At 38.4% G+C, this 23,753-nt stretch overlaps 1 protein-coding gene across 4 annotated transcripts in view; it reads left to right on the top strand.

Annotated features, from left to right (window-relative positions):
- LIFR (LIF receptor subunit alpha) overlaps positions 1-23,753 on the top strand; it is a 114,476-nt gene that overhangs the window by 40,647 nt on the left and 50,076 nt on the right. For all 4 annotated transcript variants that reach the window (XM_023216488.2, XM_026455963.1, XM_026455962.1 and 1 more), the window contains exons 2-4: positions 19,830-19,990; positions 21,640-21,754; positions 22,994-23,133. In XM_023216488.2, the coding sequence (XP_023072256.2) occupies positions 19,849-19,990; positions 21,640-21,754; positions 22,994-23,133 (397 nt within the window). In that variant the 5' untranslated portion in view covers positions 19,830-19,848. The remainder of the gene's footprint in view (positions 1-19,829; positions 19,991-21,639; positions 21,755-22,993; positions 23,134-23,753) is intronic.

The following is a 23,753-nucleotide window of genomic DNA, read 5'->3' as shown; positions in this document are numbered from 1 at the left end:
ATCTGAGAGAGCCTGCCTCATTCTCTAACAGCTGCTGAGTACTCCATTAGGGATGGACCATAATTTATTTAGCCTCTTTATTGTGATATACGTAGGTTGTTTCTAATAATTTGCTATGAAATTGTAAAGCATTAGTTTTTGAGGTTTTTAAGTGGATTTGGTTATTCCCAAAGGCCTAAGGGAGTAGTCATTTGTTTATATCATCTTCCAGGAAATAAATGTGCCTTCTCCCCAGCGTGCATCGTTTGCTTCTATATAACTTCACAGTAATCCATAAGAGTCTTTGGCATCTTTGCTATGAAGTGGGAGCCATGATGGTCAGTAACTAAAGTCATTATTCCTTGGGTAACAACTTGGCTCTTTGTTTCAACAAAAGAAAAGAAGGAACAGATACACATTTTAAAGAATAATCTGTAGGAAAAATTCTTAAGTGTTTAAATATTTTTGAACATAGAGAGGCAGCTTGTACCTTTGATTAAATTGAAGATGAGGGTAGTTTATGTTTCATAAAATTTGGTTGGCATTAGGCACTCAGATCCCTGCCTTCTGTAGATTATCACCAGTATCTTATATTTTAATGTTAGTATAATGTTACAAATTTTATAGTTTATGATAGGATTAACAACAACTTTTAAGGGAATGGATGCTTTTTAAAAATATTTAGCTCTTTTCTTTAAAATGAAAAAATTGGGGTCTCTTGTCAGCATGCTTTTGAAAAAGAGTAAATTATAAAAGTAATGCTAATGCTAGGAATTGAGCCTGATACATTATACAGCTTGAACATTAGCCAGTGTTGAGCTTTAGTATTTTCATTATGCTTATTTTTGAGGGCTATTTTTAGGACTAGTGTAAGCTATGATGATCTTTTAAAACATATACGTATATAATATATATATATAGTTTAAATGGTGCAAACACCCCTTAGAATTTAAGGCATTCTCTTGCCTTTTATTTGGTACCTGTTGTGATACAAAACTGCTAACCTTGTGTGTATTTGTTCTTAAATAGGTATTTATTGGGCATCTGTTAATATTCCAGACAACTTTCCAGGGACTAAATTATGGCACTGCACAGGACAGACAGACCCTGCTATAATCTCAGTGAAGGAGATGAATAAAAAGCAAAGATGCAATAAGTGATAGTGACCAGATAGTGCTAAGTGCTGCAAAAGAAAGAAAGCAGGGTTGCATGGTAGAATGGGACAGGATGTGGGCTGCTGTTTTACTTCAAGTGGCCTGAGAAGCCTCTCTGGGGTGGAGGAGTCTGAGCTGAGAGTTGAATGAAGGGGAAGAAGCCTATGATTTTGGAGATCTGAGAGAAGAGTGGCTCAGGCAGAGGGAAGGGCAAGTGCAAAGGCCTTGGAGCAGGACTGAGCCTTGCATACCTGAGGGACAGAGGACCGCCTCTGTGGCTGGTGTCGGTGAAAGGAAAGGAGAGAGCTGCAGGCAGGAGAGGAGTGGGCTGGGGTTGATGCCCATATGTGTTGCATATGTCAAGAAATGTTTACAGAAATGGGAAAGATGTGAGTGGTGGAGTTCCTCTATAGGCTGGAAGCTCCAGGGGGCTAGGAACACATCTGCTTGTTACCCATTGTATTTGCAGCACCAGGAACCATCTTCATCACATAGTGGGCTATGAATAGTTATTGAGTAAATGAATACTTAGAGAATTTACAAAATAATCTTACCTGCTTTTGGTCAAAATACTTAGATTTGGGAGTCTTTTAGTTTTCCAGCTTGGCTCTGGCCTTTGACATAGGCAATTGGTTATACTGTTATCAGTTTTCTTTCAAATTATCACTTTAGTTGGAATATTGCTTTAAGTCGATTACACTTGACTGCTCTTCCATGAAATTCAAGTGTAAAACCTTAAAAACAAACCCTTTTTAGTAAATTATAGTGATTCATGAGAGATTTTCAGTAAGATGAATATTTTTATCTTTTATTTCTGTGTAATAGCCATTTGTATAAGTGTAAGATTTCAAAGATGCCGTGTGTGTGTGTGTGTGTGTGTGTGTGTGTGTGTGTGTGTGTGTGTGTATTGAATGTTTTAATTCTTTGGGCCAGATGACAGACTAATGAGTAGATAAAATATATGTAGGTACTTTTATTCTCACAGGAGAAATGTGTGCCTGCCCTATAGGGAATATCAATAATTTGTGGCATTTCCTTTTCCCAACTTCTAATCTGTTATTCTAAATAATAATTGAAAACTTGGGAAATGAGTTTTATGCCAAGCAGTTGTTATAGATGTCTAATAAGAATCTACATCTTTCTCTTGACTGTGTCTTTTGGACTCCTGTTCCATATTAGAAGTGTTGTGGTCTTCCAGGATGATGGTTTTTAACTTTTTTGTTTCCTATCTTAAGCAATTAATACCTTAGCATAATAAGCTGTTCCTACTTATGACAATTTTATTTCCAACTGTTTCTCTTAAGTTCTGTGCAAGTTATATGTAAAGGAGGGTTCTTTAGATCCTTACTCTTCAGTAAAGAGGCCTATGTCCTTTTGTCCTGATACAGCAAAAGTTCTTCAGTAAAAGAGTAGAAACACCTTCCAGTTGGGGTAAATTTAGAGGCTTAGATGCCTGAGTTAAAGTATTTTCACCAATTCCTTTACCTTTCCTTTTGTGAAATAATGGAAATTGCAAATTTGTCTTACGTTGTCTAAAATGACAACACATGCATTCTTATAGGATGTTGCTGCTGTTACTGCTCAGGGGAGCAAAGCTTGTGTTTGGGAGATACTGTTCTACGTTTTCATGTTGGAAGTTGAGGAGAAACTTCTGGTAGGTGTATTTTTTTCTATACTTTTGCACAGAGGTGAAAATCTTGGCTTCCAATCATTCTTCTGGTTTATAAGGAAGATACAGAGAAAGAATTGGAATCATTGTATATGCCTAGAGTGGGGAATATGTATCTATATTACTAAGCGGCAGTATCCTTAGAGGCCACAAGGCGGTGATATCACTACCTAAAGTGTATGTGCGGTGCTCTTCCAGAGACTGCCTTGGAATACTGAGGCCTCTTGCAATACCTTCTTCTAACTTCTCCCGAAAGTGGGCTTCTCCAAAGACACCCTGAATCTGAAGACTGTTGAATTGTGGTAGCAGGAACATCTGGTGGAAAATAACAAGAGGTGACAGAAATGCTAATGGGGCAGTGAGATGTAGACTTCAGGCAGAATTGTTGTACCTGTTGAGTTGGAGGTAAGGTGAGTGGGAGAGAGGTGGGAATCACCAGCAGGACTTTAGGCTGCAGCCCCTGTGGACACCCAAGTGCCACGGTAAGCACTAAGGCGCCTGCTACGTGGGGACAGGATGCCAGCTGTTTCCGTGCAACAGGCCTGGAGACCCACAGTCATGCCATGCTTCTTGCCTTAAAGGTGAAAGAGGCAAGACCATTGCAGAAACATCTCCATAGAAACAGTTAAAGTTAGGAGCATACATTTTCTTCTAACTGGAACTTCATCATACACTTAATTCCTTGAAGTTGCCTGGATCACAATTTTACTGTAAATGTAAAATTGTTCTTTTGGGAGAATCTGATTTTGTGGAAAAACTATATAGAGCTTAAAATGCAAAGCTCTTATGAATAATAGAAAATTAAGCACTCAAACAAAAATCAAGTGAAGCAGATAACTTGATGGAAAGTTGGAAGGCCCTTCAGATCCATCTGGTCAGCTTCTTAAGATAAAGAAACTTAGACCTAGAGGTGGTGTTATAATTTGCCAAATAATCCAGGCGTCCTGATTGGCAGTGTAACCATGATTTTTGGACTCTTAACTGCAGGGTTCTGAACTCCTCTCTAGAACCAGCGGCTCCTCAAGGGCAGGAACTTTTGTGAGATTTACTACTGTGTCCCTAGCATTAGAACAGTGTCTAGTCTATAGTCACATGTTTGTTGAATAAGTGATTATCTAAAGGAGTTTTAAGAACTTCAGATTGCCATGTTAGCTATAAGACAGTACTTACACAATCTGAAAGAACATACCATTTTATGAGTTTTTTGTTAGAAAAATAGAACATGTTGCTATTAAAACCCAAACTCTTAAGCCAGACAGGCAAACAAAGGTGCAATGTTTTACATCTTAGCTTGGTACCTTTTAAAGTCTGTTATCACTGGATTTTCTAAAGTCATTCTGTTAAGTTCAGCCTACTGGTATCTGGTATCATTAAGTTTTACATTTTGTATTTGAAAACAGATGCTTTAAAATCTAGCATTTATTGTTTGAATTTTTCCTGGTTTTTTTTTTTTTCCAGATGTGCTTTATCAATAGCTCAGCTATTTTAAAAATTTATGGCCGGGCACAGTGGCTCAAGCCTGTAATCCCAGCACTTTGGGAGGCCGAGACGGGTGGATCACGAGGTCGGGAGATTGAGACCATCCTGGCTAACACGGTGAAACCCATCTCTACTAAAAACAAAAAACAAAAAACAAAAAAACTAGCCGGGCGAGGTGGCGGGCGCCTGTAGTCCCAGCTACTCGGGAGGCTGAGGCAGGAGAATGGCGTCAACCCGGGAGGTGGAGCTTGCAGTGAGCTGAGATCCCGCCACTGCACTCCAGCCTGGGCGACAGAGTGAGACTGTCTCAAAAAAAAAAAAAAAAAAAATTATGGCCCTATGGGGATATGATTGTTTAAAAACAAATCTGGTCAACGGGAGGGTTTTGGAAATTGTCACTTTCAAATGCTGTTGGTGGGTGTTTCAATTGTTATAACTTTACAGGAGGGCAATTTTGTATTACTCATCAGAAGCCTCAAAAATGTGCCCCATCCCTCAGTCAGGCATGTTCACCGCTAGGAATCTAAACAAAGGAGAAACAATAAAGCAAGTGTACAGAGACCAGTCTTTAGCAGTGGTTATAGTGCATGTGTGCACCATACTCCTGTCAATATCTTTCTCCTCGCAGTGGATTCTTAAGAAGCTTACTTACTAGGGTGTACCAAAATCTGGAGGGAGGTCCTCTGAAGTTTGGAAGAAACTCACTTCCAGATTCTAGTGACCTCCACAAAAATATACATAAAAAAAAACCCTCCTCTAATTTGCAAAAATGATTTTTGTAATTTTTTTTTTTTTTTTTTTTTAGACGGAGTCTCGTTCTGTCGCACAGGCAGGAGTGCAGTGGTGCCATCTCGGCTCACTGCAAGCTCCGCCTCCCGGGTTCAGGGTTCGCGCCATTCTCCTGTCTCAGCCTCCCGAGTAGCTGGGACTGCAGGCACCTGCTACCACGCCTGGCTAATTTTTTGTATTTTTAGTAGAGATGGGGTTTCACTGTGTTAGCCAGGATGATCTCGATTTCCTGACCTTGTGATTCGCCTGCCTCGGCCTCCCAAAGTGCTAGGATTACAGGCATGAGCCACCGTGCCCAGCCTGTAAGTTTGTTTATAATAGAAACACCTTAATGCTCAATAATAGGGGGACTGATTAAATGAGCTGTGGTACATACATGTGATAGAATACCCTTTCTTTAACGGTGATGTAGAGGAATATTTATAGATGTGGAAAGATACTCAATATTTGTAAACTGAAAAGGCAGATTGTAAAACAGTATGGGTAGGTTGATCCTTGTTTTTGCTTATGGAGTGTGTGTGTGTGCATGCATGTATGTGTGTGTACAGTGTTCTGCATATTATGTGGGAAAGTGTCAGGAAGACTATAGGCCGAATGTTAGATGATACTGTGTGTTTCGTGTGTTGAAATTACAGTTGACTGTTACTCTTTTTACTTTCCTGAATTTCCCACACATAAAGCATGCCATGTGGTAAAGAGTCTTGGATCAGATCCCATTTCCCATTTACTACTACTGGTTGTGTGAACTTGGGCAAGTTTTGTATTTCCTTATCTGTGAAATGGGGATAATAATATCCAGCTCACAGTGCCCACATGTAATATTTAATAAATGTTACCTTCATCTCACTGATCTGATATGGTGATTAAAGCCAGTATTCTATTCTTAATAATACAGGATTTCCAAGCAGAATAAGTGTTATGTAAGTTTTATCAAACTGTCATGGAAAGCATTTCAGGGCATTCTGACAAACTATTTTGTTGCTTCTGGTCACTGAGAAATATTTTGTCGAGTTTTATTTACTTTAAAACTGAAATGCCTTCCATTGCCAATACGTTTTATTTTGAATTGAAGGCATTTTTCTTCTTCTGTTGTTGTCTTGAATAGTCCTGTATACATTTTTGAAGGTCAGGGTCTGATCTTTCTTTCATTTTATAGAGGAGTTAGAGTGGGATGTGAGTCATTAAAGTCACTGTTGAGTGCCTTTTCTTTGACAGGCACTAGGTAGGCATCAGATTTGCAGCAGTGTCCTGGACAGACATGTCTCTGCCCTGTGAATGACATATGGAAGTGACCAGTGTGGTTCAAAGCCAGGAGGCCCACTCAATAAATAGATGGTTACTACAGTTAAGTATCAAGTAGTCCTCATTTCCTTTCCTCTGATTTTAAAAGGAATTTTGTTGTGATGTTACATTTTACTGAACACAAACATTGCGTCCTGCGTATTCAACGGACTACTGTATATGAGGAACATACTGTTATTTCACTTTGTTGACATTCATGAATGATTTAGTGATGACTTATGTTATACAAGTGTGAGAATATCCTAGGTTAATTGGTTTAAAATTGCTACTGTATATCTTCTGTGAAGGATAATCTTTCATTATCTTAAGTATGACCTCATGCCTTTTTGAGGTTATCTTTTGTAAAATTGTTGAGAATGAGCTCCTCCTAACAAATCTAGGATGCATGAAATTTATGGCTATCCCACTTGAGAAATTCCAGCGCATGATCTTACTGAGAGAGAGTGGCAATAAAGCATTTACAGTCGTGTATCATATAATGATGTTTAGGTCAATAACAGACCATATATATGATGGTCGTCTCATTAGATTATGATGCTATATTTTTACTGTACCTTTTTTATGTTTGGATACCCAAATACTTCCGTTCTGTTACAGCTGCCTTCAGTATTGAGTACAGTAACATGCTGCACAGATTTATAGCCTTAGGAGCAATAGGCTATTATGCCATATAGCGTAGGTGTCTAGTAGACTATACCATTTAGGTTTGTGTGAGTACACTCTATGATGTTTGCACAACAACAAAATTGCCTAACACAAATCTCAGAACTGTATCCTTGTTATTAAGCACACATGACTATATTTAAAAATAATGTTTCCATTTGACAGTGTGTAAAACTACATTAGTTTGTGATTAGTTTTATGTAAGGACAATTTTTTTAAGTTGGCAACTGTTGTAAATATTTTGATAACAAGTAGACCGTCAGTAGTCATGAAAGATATGTCTTGGAACCTTTATGACAAATACCGAGCTTGCATTTGATTTTCCTCATACAGCCAAATAAAAGAAAGAAAATTTCTTGAGTCGTGTTTTCATGTTCCTGTGTAGAATTCATGGTAGGATAAGTTACATCACTGATTGTAACCAAAAGCAAAGTCACCATTTTACTTCTTTTTTTGCTTGAATAAATTAGCCATATTTTGAGAGGGTGTAGGTTAGGGGAAGAACAAATTTAGGAGAGTTATGAATCAAGAATCATTTTTGGACATAGTCAGTTTAAGATACCTATGAGACTTGCAGGTGACAAGTTGAACATGTATCTGAAGGTGACAAGACTTGCAAGTGACAAGTTGTACATATAGTTACGTATTACTTCTATCTATCTCACATTGTTCTACCCCATACCATTGCCTTATGTGGACTTTACTCCCCTTGCCCCCACTGAAACTAGCAGTTAGCTTTCTTTTGCGGGGGTCGGGGATTTACTTTTCACAAAGAAACACTGTATGAGCTGCACTGAGTATGTAATGGTGACTGGAGAGCAACCAAACTGTGTTGACATGTAGACATTGGGCCACTGGCTAGACTTAGGACTTTGCCAACTCATCCTTTCCTGAAGGCCAGCTTCAATAAAATTACAGATGACGGTTTTGAAACTCTTTCAGCTTACAAATAGTCAAAGCTGTGAGTGCTGTACTCAGGTCTTTCCACAGGCTGCATTGCTGGAATCAGAAACTCAAATGCTTACAGGGACAGTGGACGTTACATAAATGGCAGAAGTGGGCCTGGTCTGCCATTTGTCTTTATGCTTTTGATACAGAGACAATCAGAAATATGTCACTTTCTTTTTAACACTACTGCAAGATAGACAACAGTGATAATCTAGATGGTAAATGGCAACTGAAACTTGTCTCAGTTTTGAGGACCAATAAGGAAAGGTGAGAACTATGAAAAACTCTAGAACACATGTTCTTAGGAAGGAGTGACTGCTCTTACCTGGAGTTGATTGTTGTACTGTGAGATGTGGAATGAGTATTTCCAGAGCTTCTTAATTTTGATTTTTTTAAACACTCTATTTTGTAATATTGACAAATAATTCAAGGATTTTAAAATTTTGCTTGTTTTATGTATATGGTTCAAAGTACCCACATGTGGGTACTTCTATGAAATAGGTAGTAGCTGGCACTTATGGTGAGGTGGGATTGCCTAGAGTAAGATTTATATTGAGCAAGAATTTATGATGACTTGGGCAGTAATGAAACCAACAATCATAATTTTTGTTTCATGTTAGTAATTTGATATTAGATTATCTTATCTACTTATTTTTCAAACAAAAATGAATCCTCCAATTTTAATACCACTGGAGGACAGGATTTTCGACATTATGCATCTGATAAAGTGAGGAGACGAAAAGGTAGTCCTTTTTGGTATTTTTATGGCCATCTCACAATATTGGCCCAGCCTATTAACCATTTTTTTGTGGTTTTCCCACGTGTTGCTACTAAATCATATCTCCTCCCATCTGTATGTGTTCATTTTCTAGGTGTTATTGTTATCAGCATTATCATTTCATTTTGGACCCTGATGTCCATGCTAAATTTATTTTAATGGATTTGTTTATTAGAATCCTATTATTACACCCTGTGTATTTGCTGTTTTGCCCATTTCTTCACATTGTCCAGGGTGGTATCTAGTATCATGAGAAAGATGGTTTTAGAAATCATTGCCATATAATATTATATATAGTAACGTAAGCATATGCATTACGCTCTGAGAACACGAGATACGTTGTTCCGCAGATAAGTTAGATATGATTCGTATATCTTCATCCAACTCATTAATGAAAATACCAAGAAAAGCAGAACTCTTTGATATCTGTCTATATCACTTTTGTTCAGGTTGACATCATCCTATGAATTAGCACTCCGAGTAAGGCTGATCATGTGGTCCAAGCAGCCTCTTCACTCTGTTTACACAGCTTGAATTTCTTTACCTTGCTAATTCTCATCTTTCACGTATTAGAAAAGATTTTGTTCAAACAGAGATACATTTTGTTGTTTCTGATCCTTGCTTTTCCCAATACAACGGCGTATCAAGTCACGGCTAAGGATGGGCTGACATGCATGGGTCTGAGGTCTTCTAGGATTCCTTTCTTAATACTGTTGATCTTCTTATCCGGTATCAGTTATCAAGCTTACAGGCCTCTGGTCTGTAGGATTTTATTTCTTAACAAGAATGACCCTTTCTGAAATAGCTTTGCCAAATATCAATTATTTTAGATGCTGTTATGTTTTTCATACTCGGTTCCACTCTTACATAGAAGATGCTTCACCTGCTTAGAAGATGTTGTAGACCATGGTCTGAAGCTGGAGCTAAAGGGTTTATTTTAGTTGTTGTTTTGAGAAGCATAATCTAAGATGATGCTTAGGATTTTGATATCTGGGATTAAATGGTGTCACAAAGAGAAAAACTTTGAATTATTTTGGAGTGGAGAGCTTCAGATTCTGACCCTAAAGAATGTTAAGAAAACATTCAGGCACATTTTGGTCAACTTCTGTGCGTTGAAATCTAGGTGTTAAAAACAGTTTATATTTTAAGATTATTTCAGCAACAAGACAATAAATTTTTAATGCCAGTACATTTTGTGACAGGTTAACTGGCTCCCTAAGAACTATATTTGGCTTGCGAATGTATTTTGTTTGGCCCACATAGTGGTTTTTTTTTTTTTTAAATTGGAATTAATTGCCAGCATTTAAAAATAAGGGGATTTCATAATAATAATAATAATTTTAAAAAAACTCAAAAAGCAACAACCTGGATTTCCTGCCCTTTTGGAAAAACTGGAAGATCTGTGGCTGTACTGGCCGCTCATCCTATGTGGTATAATACAGACACGAGGAGCTGGCGAGGGGCTGCCCGCCAGCATGTGTCATGTGAACGGCTCCAGTCATTTCATCCAGCTGGCTCTTGAAGTATGTTTTAGTTTGCACCTGCTGAGTTGAGAGCTTAACCAATTAAAAGTGTACTTAGAGTTGGAGGGAGAACAGTAAGATGGCAGTTATTTTCCATTTGTTCTCTGAACATAGACTCTCTGATCTTTGTTATAATGTGATTAGTGGAAGTGCTTGGTAGAGCAGGTGGTGTTTCCCCGGCAACAGTATTCACTGGACAGGGTCGAGGTAGAGCCAAATTTCTAGTCACATTGTACATCTAGCAGTTTGTTCCTGCAGGTGACAAACAAGGTTTTCTGAAAACAAAACAACCACAAGTTTCTTATGATACTTAAAGTAGGGAAAGCAGGTGCTGGGTCTTCGTTGTGTAATTTGAGAGCTAAGACCTGAGATGTTACGTCATTTATCTGCGAGCCCCTAACTGTCACCTATTCAGTGGTAGAATAGGGACTGGACTCTGACTCTAGCTTAGTTGCTCATTTTACAGTTTAGTGTAATGGCCTGGAGCTGAGATTTGCAGTCAGAGTTGGCTGCAGGTCCTATTCTGCTCCCTACTAGCTATGTGACCTTTCTGTGCCTCAGTTTTCTTACTATAAAAAGAGGGAAATAATACTAATAATACTGACCTTATAGGATTGATGCAAAAATTAAATCCAATTTTGCATTGAAAGAACTTAGAAAAGTGGCTACTCCTTAATAAACAGTATATAAATAATGCCTAATATCTGAAATACATGTATAAATTATATTTTACTTGGTAGAGTTAGCTAAAACAAGCATGTTACCTGGATGGAATTATTGTGTAATTAGTATTTTTCCCCCTCCTAGAATTTAGAAAGGCCTTTAGGGATAGTTTTACTGTATGTATTGCCCCCCCACCAAATACCCCAAAAGCAAAAACAAAAAACAAAAAAACTTCAGTTTGAGCCAGTATTCTTCTTATTAATGAATTTTTGTATAGCAAACAGGTTCATTCAAAAGCATAAAGTTTATCAGCTTACTCTTCAGAATGTAGACAAACAACTGAATGGCATGAAAATATTTTAAGTCCTCACTGAGGACTCTTATTTGAATGGATTTGTTTCAGTCACCAAATAAATCTTGTGTGGTGGATATAAAGCACTCCTAGATGTACGAATTTTATAAAGATAAGGCTCTGATCTTAGCTTATAGTGCAAAAGAAGAAAGGGAGAGAATGATCTCCGTAATACCTGGTATGATAAGATCAATGCCTAAAGGGGAAATTGATGTCTAGTGGGAGCATAAACAGAGCACTGTGTCTGGTTGGACATAGCGGTCAGCTTGAGAGCCAAGAGGTAAGAGATGCCCCTAGGAAAGGAGTAGAAGAGGTGGAAGAAGATTGCAGAATAGATGTGTGAATTTGAGTGTGGACAGATATCTGAGCTGTTGGTAGGCCAGCCTCCTGACATTTGGCCTGAAGCTTCAAAGAATGATAGGGTTAGTGATATAGATGCTTTCAATATAGATATATTGAAAGCTTTGCAACTCACTATGGAAGATAGATTGTGTGAGGCCCTTGCCAGATGGTTGTGAATTACGTATGCCAGAGGTTGAGGAGGGCCTGAGCCTCCAGAGCAGTAGAAATGGACTTGAGGGAGAGGATGGAGAAAGAGTCAAGGCATGTTTTAGGTAAAAGTGGCAAGTCAAGTGGGAAGTGTGAGGAATAAGGAAGAGTCAGGATTACTCAGAAGACGCTGGTGCCATGGGCTAAGACTGGGGCACAAAAGAGCAGATTTGGAGGGGAAAGTGAGTTTAATTCAGTACATCTGGAGTTTTTGAGGAATCTGAAATATCCAAGTGGATATGAAGCATCAGAATATTTTGTCACGCCTGAAGGAACCTTACTTGAGTGGATTTGTGTAAGCAAGCAAGAAATTATCTGGTGAATGGTTAGTCTGTAACTGGGAAGAGGCCAATCCTGGGAACACGGATTTGGAAGTAATTAGCATATGAGTGATGTTATAGCCACAAGCACAGATAATATTTTTCAGTCAGGAAGTGAAAGATAGAAGGAGCAGTGGGCTAAGGGGTCCCACCAAGGAAGCTAAGTAGGAATAGAATTTTAATGGCATCTCAAGTCAGTGAGGGAAGGAATGGATTACCTAATAAATGGTGTTGGGATAAGTGGTAAACGTTTATAGGAAAACTGAAAAGGTGGGTCCTTAAATGTACACTGAAATTAATTTTATATGGCTTGAAGCTTAAAATGTGAAACACCTTAAATGACTTGAAGGCAGTATCAGGACAATTTGCATAGTCCTGGCATGAGAAAAACCTTTGTGGTTAGAAACAGCAAAGGACAAAATAGAGAAATCTGATCTAGTCAGAGTCAAACAAAAGACTCACTGGAAACTAAAAGCGATTGGGAAATCTATTTGCTATGTGTATAACATAGTTAATATACATATTAGTATTTTTTCTTAGCAATCATTAAGGAAATGATTAATGCCCAATTAGAAAAAGGGGCAAAAGATAAAATAAACAACTTATAAATAAAGCATTGCAAATTACCCCATAAACATATGAAAGGATATTTTAATTACACAATAAAAGAAATGCCATTTATGGCCCAACAGAATAATTTTTTTTTTTTTAAAGACAATCCTTGGTATTAGTGAAAAGTACTGAGAAATGGAGATGTTCCTGTTTCTTTTTAGAGATAAGTTTTCGTCATGTTTTCCTGTATGCTAAAGATTTCTTGGAGGAATGTTCTTCAGGTTGTTTAATAATAGAGTGCTTCATCGTTAAAATGGAAGAAACAAGTTCATTCATTTGATAGATGTTTATATTTATTGAAGACTGTTACGTACCAGTCACTCTTACAGCGTAGTTGAGGTGGGATATGAGTAGTCAGATATTACTCTAAAGTATGATGATAGAGTGAGTCCTGAAAGATGGAAGAATGAGAAGCATAGGAGACATTGCAGGGGGCCCTCCATGGAGGCAGTGGTTTTGGGGGAGGCCTTGAGACCAAAGGGAATGTGGAGTATTTGGGGAGCTGCTGTGGTGTGGAGAGGAAGGGGTTCATGGCCGTCTCTAAGGGCTGTTCCCGCAGTGTGGAACTGGAACTGGAACTGTGTGTTGAAGCAGTGGGGAGCCTTTGGAGGATTTTAAGCACAGAAATGATATATTCAAACTTGTTTTGACGTGCTAAGGTTCATAATGGATCAGCTCTTGAATTAACAGGGAAGACCACACTGCAATGGAGATTACTAAAATGGACATGGAAGATCCTGAAAAACAAAAACTTCGGAAGACAGTCTATTTTTAAAAGTTCCAGGGAAGTGCAAAGGAATTAAGAAAAAAAAATTGACAAGATTATTCTATTTGAATAATAGACCAAAAAGTTATTTTGGGGAATGAATATCCTGCATTATGTACAGTGATAGATTTGTCTTTATAATGTAGCAAATGTTAAATTTCAGTATTATTCTCCTACATACAGAATGTATATTGAAGCATGATACAGTGGAATCTCTAAGCAGCCGAGCTATCCTCTAACTCAGGTTCCCAGACTGTCACAGTTCACAGTGCCCGTCGTGTTTTGTTAATGCTTTTCATGATGCTTGTAGTCAAAAGAATTACCTAACAGTTCTCTTTATGAAATAGCTGGGTCCAAACAATTTAATGACTATTTATGATCAAGCACTTTAGTAGCAGTTTGAAGAAATAATGTGTATCCACTTAAAAGGAGAAATATAATTGTCCCTCTATCTCTGTGGGGACACGTTCCAAGACCTTCACAGATGTGAAAATCTTTGGATGTCCAAGTCCCTAATATAAAATGGTGTGGTATTTGTATATAACCTGTGCTTATCCTCTCATATACTTTAAATCATCTTTAATACAATGTTAATGCTATGTGAGCAGTTATATGGTACTGTTTTTTATTATTGTACTGTTTTATTGGTTTTATTTTCTGAATATTTTCAATCCAAGGTTGGTTGAATCTGTGGTTGCAGAACCCTGGGATATGGAAGGCCTATGGTAGTATTTTTCTTTCATTCTTAAAAAGCCTTAATTACTGATGAGATGTGTGAACCTATTGAGTACTGCATAGCTTCTCAGATCTTGGAAACCAGCACCCTCATTTCCATTTCTACATTGATTTGTTTGGGTAGTACTTGTGCTTTATCCCAGCAATTACTAGTCCCTCCCTCCCTTCACCAAAGATAAAGATATGACGTCACATAAAAAAATGTAGCATTACCAAATATTGAAACTGTGGACTACCTTGCACTAACGGTTTTCAGAATGTTGGACAGATGTCGCTTTGTTTCCTTCAAAAACTTAGATATTCTGTGATATCTCTGTCGGTTTCCTTTGGTGTCTTAGGATACGTCAGTGCAGTTTGGGAGCCAGCGCTTTAACTTAGGTTCCTCGTGTCGGCAATACCTGGGTTAGCATGCAGCCTAATGATGAAAGTATACTGTGTGGGCATATAATCATTTGTGCCTTGGTTTTAATTCAGCCAGCTGGCTTAGAGTTTTTGGTGTCTGATTTGTGCCAGGTACTGCTTGGACACGGAGGGTTACAGTGAACTCGGGGATGTGTTTGCTCTCAGGGATCTGACAGTCTGTGGGGAGAATTACAAGATTGGGAAGTGAAGCAGTAGAGCAGAAGTCAGCAAACTCTTTCTGTAAAGGGCCAGGCAGTAAATATTTTAGGCTTTGTGGACCATTCAGTCTCTATCCCAGCCCCTCAGCTCTAACATTGTCATGGGAAAGTAGACATAGGTTGTACTTAAACTAATGGGCATGGCTGTGTTCTCAAAGATTTACAAAATCAAGAGGTGGATAAGATTCGGCCTGTGGAACATGAATTGTGCAACCCCGTGACATAAATATAATTAAAGTGTTGCGGAAGCAGCAGAAGATGGCATCTAACATTCTGGAGACTCTCAGAGGTGATGACAAACATACCTCCTGCTAGGAGCATCACCGCTGACTTGAGGAGGGTGCAGATGAAATTAGAAGGGAAAATGGGTGCTGGCCTAAGGAGTGCTGAAGGGTCCAGCAGCTGTGGTACGGCAGCCATTTTAGTATGGTCCGGACACACGCAGCAGGGGCAGTGTGCAAGGCCTCTTTGTAGGTTCCGACTCCAGTTGTATGGATTGTATATTTTCTCTCTTGTTCTTTTTTGTTTTGTACCTCATTTTGGTCAATTGTGTCCTGCAGTAGCTTCCAGAGAATGGGTACATGGAAGGCAATATATCTTTTGACATCTTGCATGTCTTCGTAAAATGTATGTTATCTACTCAACAGCTTGAGTATAGAATTTAAGTGTGAAAATAATTTTCACTTGTATTTTGGAAGGTGTTCTTTTTAGCTTTTATTGCTAAGAAGTCTGGTGTGTTCCTCCTCTTCTTAAGAATATTTATGGGTCACACACCCAGTCTCATGTACGCCTGTAACCTGCTCCGGAGGTGGTGCTGTCACCATCCCTGTGTTACAGTGGGGGTTTGTCCACACTCACACGTCAAGTCACAGAGGCCTTGAGTGATTTATTCTGATGTTGTTCTTATTCCTGAGCCCTTGTGTATGGCCTCTACTCCCTGGAAACTTGTAACATCTTTGATACAGTTATTTTGATATTCTCAGTGATGCATCTTGGTATCAGTCTTTTCAAATTCCTTGTGCTGGGTTATGTGGGCTCTTTGAGGACTAGATTTTTGCTAGGACTAGATCTATATACTGATAAATTTTGCATACATCTTTGTTACTTCAGCTATCTCCTAGTTAATCTCCTTGAAACATCACTTTGTTGCAGCTTCCCTCTTTCTGAAAAGCTATTCACGCCTTCCTGTGCAGTCTAGTCTTCCCAGATAGAACTTCTTAGTCTGGTCAAGTTTATGTTTTTCATAAGTATTTCTTTCATTTAACTTGAAGAGCCCCTACACTTCACTTCAATAACACAATGGAGTCTACCTAACTGCAGAGTTTATGATCCTGAAAAGCCTTCTTCACTGGGAGCTAATGCTTGAGGAATTTAAGATCTTGTGGGAGGTAAATGGGATAAGGAAAATAGTTGCTGGTCAAAGTTTTTAAACAATGTTGATGTTTCCTCCTAGGAAACAGTAAAGAAAGGGACACTAGAAGAATACAAATGAGCAATGTGGGTACTGTTTACTGCCTGTGTGATTGCCCTTGTTTGGCTCAACTCCCAACATCTACACTCCTGTGGATCGGTGACCCACTCGTAGGTTTATTTACCTTTACAGTAGTTCAGGGTCTTTCTTCTTCACATGTTCCAGCTTAGCATTTAATTTCTTTTGAGAATTAATGACAAGGGAGTTATCTCATTGTATCTCAAAAAGATAGATTCTTGAGATAAAAGATGCTTTAGGCAGTCTTAATTCCTTACACCCTGACTGTGCAGGTGTTGCCTGAGGCCTCCTTCTGCACCCAAGGCTGGAGGCTTCAGTGCCATCAGGCTTAAGTTCGTGCCAGCAGGACATGCTGACTCATTCTCTGTCATATTTCCCCCTCTGTCTCTACCTACCTGTCCCCACCACTGCCACCGTATTTATGTATATATAGAGAGGGGTTGGGGGACGGGAACAGAGACAAAGTAGGCAACAAAATGTGTTGGGACTACAGTTTCTGGTATTTAGCTTTACTTTTCTCAACTCTTTTTTCCTAATTTTCTTCAGCAGAAAGGCTGTAAACCTCATGTACATTGGAACCAGAATTCTCAAGGTTGAGAAAAATACAAGTCAAAATACATGTATAAACACTCATCTTCACAAACAAGGCCTTTAAAAGCTCAGGGGCATGTGTTGACAGGTCCGAACTTTGCCATGTGGGGCCCCAGGCTCAAGTTCTACCTGTGCTTCATGATGGTCTAAGATTGAGGTCAGCATATGTGTAAAGAAATAGAACCAGATATTTTTCTTTCCATTCAACAATCTTATAAATTTATTCTGCATGATTGCTTTTCTTTAGCAGAAGGGTTTATTGACTTCTTAAATCCTTTAAAATAATTAGTATAGGAAACAAACTGGTCATCCTTGGACAGGAAGGATACTGCCCATGAGCATGTTTTGTTTGGCCTTTAGAATGTGTACAACGTATGCATTATTTTCTTACATTTACAAACTTTGGTGTTTCATTTAAAATGCCAGATTTCTACCTTGTCTGGAAAAATCAGCATCTTTGGCAAAATGAGGCTAGTGGCTGCCACTTTTATGCTAGGCAGAGGGGCCACAGTTTGCACCTGCTGTGAAAACGTTTGTTCCTTGCTTTTGCCCCTGCATATTTGCATTGGCACCCTGTTGCCGCATCCTAATTTTGAAAGTTAGATCCTGAAATTCTATAAAAATTCGTGCTCCTCTAAGGAATAAGGCATTGACAGGGGAAAAAAGGGAATTCTGACAATATTTCTATCAGGAGTGAGTAGAGAAAAACTTCTCAAGCATCCCTTTTTTCTCGAAGTACCTCAGAAGGCTCTGTTCATGTATTGTTCTGGCCCACAGTAAGTCCGTTTGAAAGTTTTGCTTGGTGGGGAAGTCTGATGTGTCATAAGCATAATACTGCATTGCCCAAAATTCTCTGTGTAAATGTATCACACCAGGAAGTCTTCTTTATTATCCTGCTTAAGTTAAGCAGGCTTCGGTGACACTGCCCTTAATCCTTCTGTCCCTGGGCACTGCCTTCCTCCTGCTCACTGACCTCCTCAGCAGAGTCTTTGATCCGTGGCTGTTGCTGGCGTAGGCTTTGTGCACGCTGCTGTCTGCATGCCTGTTCCCTGCCAGCAGGAATGGAATATTACAGCTTCACTTTGAGAAGTCTCTTATGTGGATCCTGAATAGAGCATGGCTCTGTGCTGCCATGGCTGAGGCTGAGGCAGGGAGGGATTAAGTGATTTACCCTCAGCCATACCACTAATTAGTAATGGAGCCAAGATTAGCATCTAAATCTGGAAGCACCTGGTCCAGAGCTCTTCCTCAGCTGTCTCCCTCCACCCCTTCTTGCCCTTCTTCCTGGCATGGCAGTAGGACCTGGGTCTCTTTTTAGAATAATCGAAACTTGTAGTGAGGGACTGTTTCATTTCAAGATAATGTTTAGCCAGTCAGTGAATATGGTTTATGATTATTTTAGTCAGGGTTTGAGTTTTAGGGTCATGTTTGGCTCCATTACTCAGTTATTCTTGTACAGTTGTGTAATTCTATAAATTCAGCAACTGGCATTTTAGACATTTTGTGAATACATTTTCATTCTAATAAGTAAACTCAGTGACTCTGACATTGACTAGGAAGTTATTCATTCATCCAAAAAATAATAGAACACTTTTGAAATGTGTGCTCACGCTTTGTGCATGTTTTGGTTATAATTAAGCTATTTGGGATTCATTTCCTGGGTTTTTGACAGTACTTAGCAGTAGCCAAAAAGAGAGCTTGCCATCTGCTTTCGCTAAGAAGAATATTTTTTTGAATTCTCTCAATGGGCTCCAGTTGTTTAGGTGTTGGATCTCCTTTCCTTTATCGAGTCTCCATTTCTCATCTCTTTTCCCACATTTTCTTCTTCTTTTTTTTTTTTTTGTATTTTTTCCTGAAAGATTATGCAATCTTTTTCTTATTTTAATAGTATCAGACAATATGTTTAACTTCTAAGAGGTATTTTTATTTCCTGTTACTCCTTTTTTATTGCATCCTCTTGTTTTTTATAGTTATGCCATGTTTACTCTGAGGATACTATTTAGAGTTTTCTTAGGTTCTTTTTTTTCTTTTAAGTTTTCTTGTTTCCTGTATCATCCTTATTTTCTCTGGAAATACTTTTTATTTTCCTTTTGGTTATCTTAACTTTCTCTTTAATATTTTAGCCTTTGCTTATATGTTTTGTAATCTTTGGTGCCTTGTGCCAATGTTGTAATATAATGAGTCAATTTTAGGTGTGACACAAGAGTTTTCAGTGTATCGGAAGGACTTTGTTGGCTGGTGGTGTCCCTCTAGGAAGAAAAGATGGAGGGTGGATGGGAATTTCGTTACTGTGGGGGATCCCTAAATGTCCAATGTGCAACATCTCCATACTGTTACCCTAGTTTTTTCTCTTTAAATTATTAAATTTATATGAAATAGAAACTTCCCATCACCATGTAAATGGGAAGCAAAACTAATATTACTTGTCGTAAATGACTAAACACAAGTTAACATGCTAATAAAATACATAAAAATATCAATCCAGGTATCACTTAAAATTGTCAAAACTTCAGTCTCATGCACTGCTTTTCTACATTTTAGTAGTGTTGGAGTAGAGTTGATAGTCATGTGCTTATAATTTTGTTGTAATTTTATAATTATAGTTACAATTTTGAACTTGAAGCCCATTATTTGAAAATTGGCCTTCTAGTAGATAACTAAAGCCACAGCTGTGTCCAATTATTGATGTCTCCACAAGCCAGGGAAACTTGAGTTTAAGTAGCTCCAAAGTCTCTAAATGTACAGTGTTTCAGAATCGGTCAGAATCTATTTGAGTGTTTGTGTACACAGTATAAGGTGAGCCTTCAGAACAATCTGAACACCATCTGAAACTCCTCTCCTAACCTAGGACTGACTGCATTGCACAGATGATGGATATTTACGTATGTTTGAAACGAGCATCCTGGATGGTGGACAATAAAAGAATGAGGACTGCTTCAAATTTCCAGTGGCTCTTATCAACATTTATTCTTCTGTATCTAATGAATCAAGTAAATAGCCAGAAAAAGGGTAAGTGCATCAGCCTTCCAGAGAATGAACAGATTGCAGTTTTATTTCCATGATGAAGTAATTTTGTTGCTTTATTGACCCCTTTAGGATTTTGTTGATTAAAATTCATTTTTTGTCATCTTTTTTCTATGTACTTTTAGTTTCTTTTAAAAAGATCCTTGATGATAGATCAAAATATTATTTTACCGTAAAAATATAAGATATAATTTACATACAATAAAATTTGCCTTTAAGATTCAGTTCTGTGAGTTTTGACGATGGATATAGTTATGTAACCAGCAGCACAATCAAGATAGGGAACAGCCCTGGCACTGCAAAAGCTGCCTGGCTCCTCTGTAGTCACCCCTCCCGGGCCCATCCCCTGCCAGCACTGCCTTGTCTCCATAGACACTGTTTTGTGTCTCTATAATGTTACCTTTTTAGAATGTCATATCAATGAAATCCAAATACTTTTAAATGTATTATGTTACATCTTAAATATATTAAGAATCTTTATGTAGATATTTTATAGCTTATTTCTATAAAGAAATTATCCTCCTCCTGCCCCTTGGTTTAGTTTTTATATTATTTCCATATTTAAACAGATCTCTTTTCCCCAAGGTCCTTCATTAAATTACTTTATTATTATGATTATTGCTGCTTTATAATGTGAGTACTTTTAATGTAATATTTGTTTTTCTGTCTTATATAAACAGCTTTATAATTGATTCCTACAGTGAAGATCATACCAGCCATATACAAAAACAAAAACATTTTTCATAAACATTTATAGAATCTGAGATGGACTACCTTTTTTATTCTATAATTGCCTTTTCCCTTTCTTTCCCTCCTTTCTTCCTTCTTTCCCTCTCTCTTATACCCCCTTCTTTTTACTCATTTTTTTTTCGGGGTGACTTTTTTCATTGCATAGTGCTTACATATTCCATGATGTAATGTTATTTTATAGGTGTAAGTACCAGTAGGATTGTAATCTTTTGAATTGTTACTTTTCAATTGTTTAGGCCCACACCAAAAACACATTTCTCAAATGAACTCATGAGTTTATTACTGTTTAAATTTAATATACTTCATAATAACCTAAAGATTAGTTATAGGAGTTCTACCAAGCGGGCAGTCTGGTAGCAAGCAGTGAAGTGGTAGTAGCTAGGAGTTTCAAAGTTTTGTTTAAAGACTTGGAAGGCACATCATTTTTACTTAAGACTTATTTGTTTTTGTTTTTTGTCTTTGTTTTTTCTTCTATTGAAGATTCAAGAGGTGCTAGACTCGCCTCACGCCCTCTCTTGGTCCCATTATTGAATCTACATGACTAGCCACTCACTCCCTTAATTAGTCTTAGTTGCTTGGAAGTGGAATTTTTGATAGCAGCCTAACCCCAAAATGGTCTAGTAGCTGGCCCACTTTCATCAGTTTACCCTTTAGTTTTATTTTTAACCAAAGCTGCAAAAAGAAATAGAAAACCAGTCCACTCCCATGACCGCAGGATCATCTTTTTGAAAAAACATGGGCTGTCTACAGACACACACGCTTGTACTTACAACTGAAAATGCTTGACCTTTTAGAGTGCAGTTGACTTACTCAGCATATTCTGTGTGTGTGTGTGTGTGTGTGTGTGTGTGTGTGTGTGTGTGTGTGTGTTTCTCCTTCTCCAGGGGCTCCTCATGATTTGAAGTGTGTAACTAACAATTTGCAAGTGTGGGACTGTTATTGGAAAGCACCCTCTGGAACGGGCCGTGGTACTGATTATGAAGTTTGCATTGAAAACAGGTAATTTTAATTCACAATGAGCTAGGTTGAATTGCAGAAATGACCCTCAATTCTTACTTTCTTGTTGCTTGTGAAACTAAAGGGTTATTTCCTGCTTGTGTTCTGTGTTCAGCAGAGTCTGCCATGACTTCTGCCTCATTTTTCTACTGTAGGGCACCAGGCATTATGAGGTGTGATAGCAAGGTAAGAAGAGGGGACAGAGTCTGCACTGGCTTTCAGAGCTTCCTTCTTGATCTGGTAGATAAGACTGTCACTCAGATTTTTCCCACCAAATAAAGCCACATGGCTATACCTTGCTTCAGAGAGGCAGGGAAGGGCGGTCTTAGTGTGAGTCCAGAAGGGGGACCCTGAAAAGTTTGCTGAAGAGCACACATGCCCACCACAGGCCAAACAGAGAGGAAGTTAGTTCTGGTCCCCTGCTCCCCTGGTCACAATAAACAAATAGTAGCAATGCTGTGGGTTTTTTGCAAGGGAGTGTGCACTAGGAGTATGAAAGTCCAGAAAGGCTGTCAGAGGAGGTGTAATTGTGGAGTAGGCACACTCAGTTTTCTCAGCAGAAAAGCAATAGGAGGACATTCCACCCTGAAAGTATATTGTGTACAATGGCTTAAATGTATGAGATGGCATGATTTGGAGAATTCAGGTGTTCATTGCTGATGCCTAAAGAAGCCTTGCCATGTGAGAGGTTTAGAAGGAGATGAGCTGGACCCATTCAAGTCCAGAGTCCTGAGCACCCAGAGATACCAGGGGAACTGGAAGTATTTTGGAAACAGAACTGAAGAGGAAGTTCTGTTAAGAATAAACCATGAGCCAAGGCAGAGGAGCAGGGGAGTTGCCAGTTTCATTTCCTTCATCAGCATCCATTGAACATCATCCTAGCATGAGGAGCGCTGTGATATGCTGGTCCCCCAGTGAAGGGGTGGAGCGTGAGCAGTGGAAGTCAGCCTACAAAGGGAAGGTTGAGGTGGGATTTTGAAAGGCATGCAAAAACTCCAGCTGTGTGGAGTCCTCTGTGCTTACTCTACTTTTGGTACAATGTGGTTGTTTTTCCTACCCCTACATTGGTAAAATTACTACCAATCTGTTTTTTCAGTCTTAAAATGCAGTACAACCTATCATGTTTTTGCAACAAAAAGGGCATAAAGTTTTTTCCTTTGTATTTTGTGTTAACCAAATTTTTATGAAAATTATACTATTAATTTTATTTGCTAATTAAAATTCAATTTCTTCTTATTACAGGTCCCATTCTTGTCATCAACTGGAGAAAACAAATATTAAAATTCCAGCTCTTTCATATGGTGATTATGAAATAACAATAAATTCTCTACATGATTTTGGAAGTTCTACAAGTAAATTCACACTAAATGAACAAAACGTTTGTAAGTATTTGCAAACAAACTCGATTTTAAAGTAACTCAAGTGTCATTTGTTAGTATTGTGGTGCTTTCTAGTTCTTTGAATTTCATGTGTTATGCTAATACTTTTAATTCATTCAGCAGCCTTCCTATGAATTGTAAATGGTAGCCAAGATCAGAAGGAAGCAAACTTTTCTTCTGGCCAATCAAAATATCCCAGAATTCAAGCTCCTTCCCTCAGTTCCATACTCTTTCCTTAGCCCCCTTGGCTCTTGCATACCTTCCAGAATTTCTCAAATGCCCCTCACTCTCTAGGGCATAGTCTTGTCTGGGAAGCTACTGAAAAATGACAGTATTAGAATCAGAAAGGCAAATCAAGACAGACTCTAGGAGACTCAGTCGATTAATAGTTCCTTGTATTTTACATATCATGTAATGTATTGGTAGCATTATAAATAGTAACGGTCCTGATTGTGATTAGAATAATGGTATTGGGGTAAGAGAATTGAAAAGCAAATTAGGTGAGTGTAAGGAAGGGAGGAGATGGATACATCAGCAAATCTTTGAGTGCCTGCTGTGTGCAAGAGAAGCTCTGCAATGCATGTATAGCTGTCCTTTAGAGAATCTGGGTCTCTTGACAATTT

This window comes from Piliocolobus tephrosceles, chromosome 4 (assembly GCF_002776525.5).
Source record: "Piliocolobus tephrosceles isolate RC106 chromosome 4, ASM277652v3, whole genome shotgun sequence".
Classification (NCBI taxonomy): Eukaryota; Metazoa; Chordata; class Mammalia; order Primates; family Cercopithecidae; genus Piliocolobus; species Piliocolobus tephrosceles.
The sequence above is the reverse complement of the archived record's forward strand: the minus strand, read 5'-3'. Positions and strand labels throughout refer to the sequence as shown.